This window comes from Rutilus rutilus, assembly GCF_951802725.1.
Source record: "Rutilus rutilus genome assembly, chromosome: 16".
Lineage (NCBI taxonomy): Eukaryota > Metazoa > Chordata > Actinopteri > Cypriniformes > Leuciscidae > Rutilus > Rutilus rutilus.
The window spans coordinates 30000168-30006269 of NC_140224.1; the positions used below are offsets into that span (position 1 = coordinate 30000168).

The window sequence follows — 6102 nt, forward strand, 5'->3', positions numbered from 1 at the left end:
TTATAATTAAATTTTTTAATATAGCTTTTGCCAGAGATCTTATTAAAGTTTATGACACTTTAATTTATACTGTAATGTAACCCTTATTTGCATGCTTATTTGTGGTGGCCTATGTGTGTGTGTGTGTGTGTGTGTGTGTGTGTGTGTGTGTGTGTGTGTTATTATTATTTAGTATTTTATTTTGAATAGATGCAGTTTTACACTGGATCTAGTACAAAAGTTGAAATCAAAACTTAAACTGCAATTGTGATGACAGTTTAATGACACTGCTAATATGTTTATTCATTTATAGGCTATATTTTACTTTAAATATTCAGAGGTGGACAGTAACAAAGTAGGCTACATTTACTTGAGTAAATGTACTTTTTAAAAAGGTGGCTGATTTTACTTGATTTTTTTCTGGAAACCTTTTACTTTAACTTCATTTGAAAGACAAATATCGTACTTTTTACTCCACTACATTTCTGTCAAGGTCCTTGAGTAGAAAGTAGTAACGTCAGTCAGGGGATGATTTTGGTTGACGTCAGCATCCTACTTCGGACAGACGTTGGATTTTGGTTGTAAATGAAAGTCGGTTTGATGTCAGAACCCGACTGATGTTGGTTTCTGACGTCAACGCGATTTTCATTTTCAACCGCAATACAACGTCTGTCCGACGTTCCAACTGTCCAACGTGGAGATTAAAGTCAATCTGACGTTGGATTCTGACATCAACCTGATTTTCATTTTCAGCGTTGAAACCCAACCAAGACCAAACCGGTCTTCTAAACACGAATTGTGTCATTGTTTTGGAACACACTAGCTTATAGATAACAGCAAGGCAGTAATAACATATTCATTCTAAAAGCCCAAAAACTTTAAATAGGGCACTATTTGAGGGAACAGATATTTGGGTGTCCAAAACCATTGTGGACTTTACTGAGTGCACTTATTCAATCTCACATTCAATCCCACTACTGGAACTGTGTTATAGAAATAAATTTGATATTGATATGAAGGTAGGTAGGCAGGCAGGCATAGATTCAAAGGTATAATGTACTCTAAGTATTAGATACAACAATAATAAAACAATGCATTGACATTTACTTTTACTTTTGATACTTAAGTACTTTTAAAAAACTTTTTTTTTTACTTTTTACAACTTCTACTTGTAATGGAGGGATATTTACAGTAGTATCTGTACTTTCAGTCTGTATATATTAGGCCTATATTATACCAGTTTATATTTTTGTATATCTTAATCTTACAATTAATCTTATTTATTTCCCAACCCACTGACTATTATACTGATATCAGAAGCATGAAAAATAAACAAACAAATATTTTTTTTCTCTTTTTTTTCAAGCTTTATTTTGATCTCATCCTGTAGAGGGAAAACTTTCACTTTAGTCACTGATGTTATGAAACTTCAAAAATCTGTGAAATACAGGCCAAAACAACACAGGAGACCTTCACTTAATACATAAGAATCTGTGTGAAAATTAAAAATGTGCATGCTTGTACAAATGAGGAATTTACTTTGGATTTTGGATAAATGAGGAGCTGACTGTGTGGGAAATGGGCTTTTTCTATTAGAATTCGTTCAATTAAATTAGATTAGAACTACAATGTGACAAAACTAATGGTTAAACAAATCAATGAATGAAAACATAATGGTGAATAACAGAGCATGCAACAAAAATAAATATAGGGAAATAACACATACTTGACACAATGACAAAAGGGAAAGAAAATGAATGAAATAAATCTATGAAAGATACAGGACATTTAAATGGAGCATTATATGGTGAGTAGATCAAATTATAATGAATATACAAATGGAAAGAATTGAATACATTACTACTAAACTAAAATGGGACACAATGATAAAGTGGGACGTGATGATGAAGATGATAAATGATGCTGATGAAAAACAACTACATGGATGAAGGACACAGAAGACATGCCAGCCCACCACTGCTCCCTAACAGTCACCTGAGAGAAACCGAGAATTATATCCCAAAATGAATTCTAATGATCTAGTTGTGCCTGTATACAGTATGTGTTAACGTACGCATGCGTTGAATGAGGGGGTTGCAAAAGCACAAAGCCAATATGATATTTAAAAAAGTAACCGTTCCTGAGGATATCCTTACGCAGAATACACCGACATTAACGGAGTGGAAAGGTTGAAATGTCAAATTCTGCATTTATTAATGGGGAAAGAGTGGGCTGAAATAAAGTTTTGGTGGTCTAACTGAAGTGTCGGCCAGCAGGGTGTTTCATCTCTACAGGACTTTGATCTTTTCTTATGAACTCGGCGAAGATGGACAGAAGAGGCAACGAGGCACGTGAAATGAGAAGCCAGGCATTTCACGGGTACGTCTCTTGTTTTTACTCACTCTGAGGCTGTCTTGCTTGCGTATGTTTCGTGTTCCAGAAGAAAACGGAGGAGGGGAGAGTAGAAAAGAGCAAAGAAAAGGAGCAGCAGTTTTTCTAGGCAAACAGAACGCAATCTGACGGGATCATATAGACTTTTCTGTTCTATAGTTTGAGCAGAATGTGTTCTCGGACTGCAAGAAAAAAGAGAAACCGGAGGAATGGATAGTCAGATTTTTTTTTTTTTTGGTAGAAATCTTTTCTTAGTTTTTCCATTTTTATAAATGTTGCTCTTTTGTGTTTTTATTCTATTATAAAAGATGGAATGGTCCACTTGGAGCTGATGGCCAGGATGGAGACGGGTGGTTTGGAGACCGTGGCAGGGAGGATGATGGGAAGGTGAAACGCTCAGATGATACCATACTGAGCCAACTCGTGAAGCTCCAGATGGTTGAAGGCCTCCCAGGGGCAGATGACAGTGATGTCTGTAGGTAGAAACACAGCAACATGAGTTCATCTATCATCCGAAGGGTTAACTTAAGCAGCTTGAAGGCCAGGTAGCATTCAGTTCTGTTTAATCATAGTGATGTCATAATGTTATTGATGATACTCAGTATGAGAGGATTGTCTGACATACATGCACTGTCTGATCAGACTAACCCTGTCAGACAAGGGCGGCTTAGAATAGATGGTAGGTGATGCTGTCCCAATGGCAAAACACGTGAGGAAAAATGTAAAGCAGATTATGCTTACCAGTGCCTAAACCTTCCATGCCAGGGATGTCATCTCCAAAACTGTCAGATAAAATAAGATAAAAAGTACAATTAATTGGATATATTCAATTGAACTATTGAATTATTCAATATTATCATTTAAAAAAATGTTCCCATTTTTATCATTATCACTGCTGTATAATAGAATATGACTGACACAAAGCCATTATCATAAAAGTGCGGCTTACCCTTGGATCCCCTTCTTTGGTGGCTTGCTCTTGAACTGGCGGGTCTGCCTCTGCTTGAACTTGGGTGGCCCTTTGCGTGGTGTGGCGGGACCACCAGAGACACGGGTGGCTGATTTGATCTCTGTTTTGGGCAGCTCAAGATTCATGGCTGTCTCTTCTCTTTGTATTCACTCTCCGTGATGTGGTGCTGATGTAAAAATATCAGAAATAACTGGAGTGAGTTTTCTTGATTTTTCTATAACATGGATTTTGGCAAATTTACACGTTAGGCCAGGAAGGTTAGACTAGATCAAGGTCAAAGCAGCACCTAATAAACATCTATGGCATCCACCTCAGGCTGAGAAAACTTTACCCATAATCCTCTTACTGATGAGTAATACGCAAATCCAAATACATATTCTCCTCTAATTGAATGTATGTCATGGCCCGTGTTCCTTGAAATGAGCTCTGGGAATGAGTGATGGGTAGGGTGACCCATTTTGTGTAATCCAGAGCTTGGATTAATAAATGTCCCCCCCTTCTAATGGTGGCAATCTGCACATGGGTTAATCTTATTAAAGCAGGGATAACACAAAACATGCTGAGCAAACAGAAAAGATAAGAGTCAAAATATGACCTTCAGGTATATTCCTCAAAGACTAATGAGAATAGATGAAATGATTAAATTTATAATCACATAATATTTATATTAATAAGGTCAATGGTTTGTATACATATTTTGCAAAAAAAAAAAAAAAAAAACTATACTCAGTGCATACAATTTGTAAATGATGTATATATACAGTATATTATGCATTATTGAATGCATATGGCCAACTATCCACTCTAAATAAATGTTAATGAAAATAAACCATTTGTCATTATTTAAAATAGTTACATTGAACGTTTCGACACTTTACAGATGAAATTATTATAGAGCGTTATACATTCTGTAATCAAATAATTTTGCATAATGACCACTAAACTATATAAATTAGGCTACTTGTCCCAGGCAACCATTCATGTCCATTTCTCTTTTCGCATAATGAAATAATTTAACCTCAAATAAATTTTTCATTCTGTTTATTTATGTATTCAATAAGTATAGCCATATAATACGCAAGATAATATACGGTCAGCTATCACAGAAAAAGCCCTTCAAGACTCATAATATATTTTTGACATTATTTTATTTCAGCCACATTGTTACTTTACTATATTATATTATTACAGAACAACTCATCCCATACTGATGATTAAATATTCAATGGTTCTACTCACCGGTTGATTGACAGGCTGTTGACTGGGTGCAGCTGCAGCACCGTTCCCCTTACGTATCTCTCTCCTGAGGAGGAGTGGATGTCAACGCTCGGCTTTCCTTGGGAGCGGTGCAGGGTTTACAGGCTTTTATACTCTCTGGCCCCCTCAGAAGATTAGGAGAGGGACGCCTCGCGCCCCTGATCCCCTCAGCTGCAGATGAACACAATATGTGTGTATTTGTTTAATGGGGCATTTGTATTTGTGTAACACCATAAGCTTTTAGCAACTTGTTTATATATTTTTTTACATAATAAAACAACATATATCTGTAGCAAATTGCATATACAATGGTCTCAAACAATTTTTGGACATTTGATGAGGCCACATTATATAGGCCTAGTACTGAATCAACCAAAATAATTAAGAAAAGTGCTTTTATTGTTTAACAGAAAAACATTTTTACAAAGCTCTGCCGCCTTATACATATATAATATAATATAATATTTGTTTTGGTTTATTTAGCTTATTTATATTATATATTCATATTCATGTTATGAATTAATGCAATTATTATAATAATTCATGCATAACATAAATATGAATAATTAATATGAATGTACTGTATTGTTCAATAATAATGGTCAAATGCTTTTCCTATTGTCCATTGTATATATAATGTTTCTGAACTCAATCTGCACACAATTTAGTAATACCGTTAAAAAAAAAAAGTTGCTGCCTTACATTTTTAAGTACAATCAACTTGGATGTTTGAGTCAATTCAACTTAAATTACATTAAACTGACTTAAAACCATGAGCTGAGAAATGTTTAAGGAGAATAATTACATATATATTACATATATATATCCTAGAAAGGTGACAGGCAGGAATCTTTTCCAGAAGGTTTCTAGAATGGGCTAATTCTGCTTGAGACTGGATTTGCTGATCAAATAACACCGGATAATATCATAATGGAAATGTCCAGAAAAGGATCATAACCACTGTTTGACAGAGAGCGCTCTTCTAGGGTTTGTTTGTTCTGCAACTTTCTATCATTGTTATGCAACAGGCTCACATCTGTGGCGGTCAAGTGGAGCGATTAGCGATTCATCCTGTAGTTTTTATAGCATTTTCAGTGACCGACTCCAGCCAAGACATGAACCCAAATCCCTGTTTCGCACCTGCATGCTTTATTTTGAGACTAACAGCGCAAAAATAATTACTGAAGACACTAGATTAAAGGTTGGAGGTTTAATTAGTTGATTACATGATCTAGATCTGCGGTCAGGATTACAGGCGCCTGGCCATCTGTATTGTAATAGGAGTCTTTGTTATTGACAGGCTGTTGACAGTTAAATAATATGAAATCTGTGATTAGGATTAACTATAACTCAAAGAGTATTTTGTTGTGCATTACTACGGGTGGGTAAATGTAATAACGTTTTGCAAAATATCTCAAGATGTCTTCTGTCTTCTTTCAATAATATAATATAATATATATATATATATATATATATATATATATATATATATATATTAGTAAATT

The 6102-nt window shown here is 35.0% G+C and overlaps 1 protein-coding gene across 1 annotated transcript; it reads right to left on the bottom strand.

Moving 5' to 3' along the window:
• Positions 1 to 1335: 1335 nt before the first annotated feature.
• pde6gb (phosphodiesterase 6G, cGMP-specific, rod, gamma, paralog b) lies at positions 1336 to 4791 on the bottom strand. The gene is made up of 4 exons (XM_084433899.1): positions 4580 to 4791; positions 3320 to 3506; positions 3112 to 3152; positions 1336 to 2843 (listed from the first exon to the last, which is right to left on the bottom strand). Exons 2-4 carry the CDS (start codon positions 3463 to 3465, stop codon positions 2767 to 2769), a joined length of 264 nt encoding a protein of 87 aa, XP_084290025.1. The 5' UTR covers positions 3466 to 3506; positions 4580 to 4791; the 3' UTR covers positions 1336 to 2766.
• Between the last annotated feature and the right edge of the window lie 1311 nt (positions 4792 to 6102).

What these genes read in the sequence shown, in the direction of transcription:
- pde6gb (XM_084433899.1), bottom strand. Translation starts at nt 3,465, where the DNA reads ATGAATCTTGAGCTGCCCAAAACAGAGATCAAATCAGCCACCCGTGTC. An exon ending in CCAAAGAAGGGGATCCAAGG is followed by an intron (nt 3,153 to 3,319) that starts GTAAGCCGCACT and finishes TTTATCTGACAG; the next exon opens with TTTTGGAGATGACATCCCTG. An exon ending in CATGGAAGGTTTAGGCACTG is followed by an intron (nt 2,844 to 3,111) that starts GTAAGCATAATC and finishes TTCTACCTACAG; the next exon opens with ACATCACTGTCATCTGCCCC.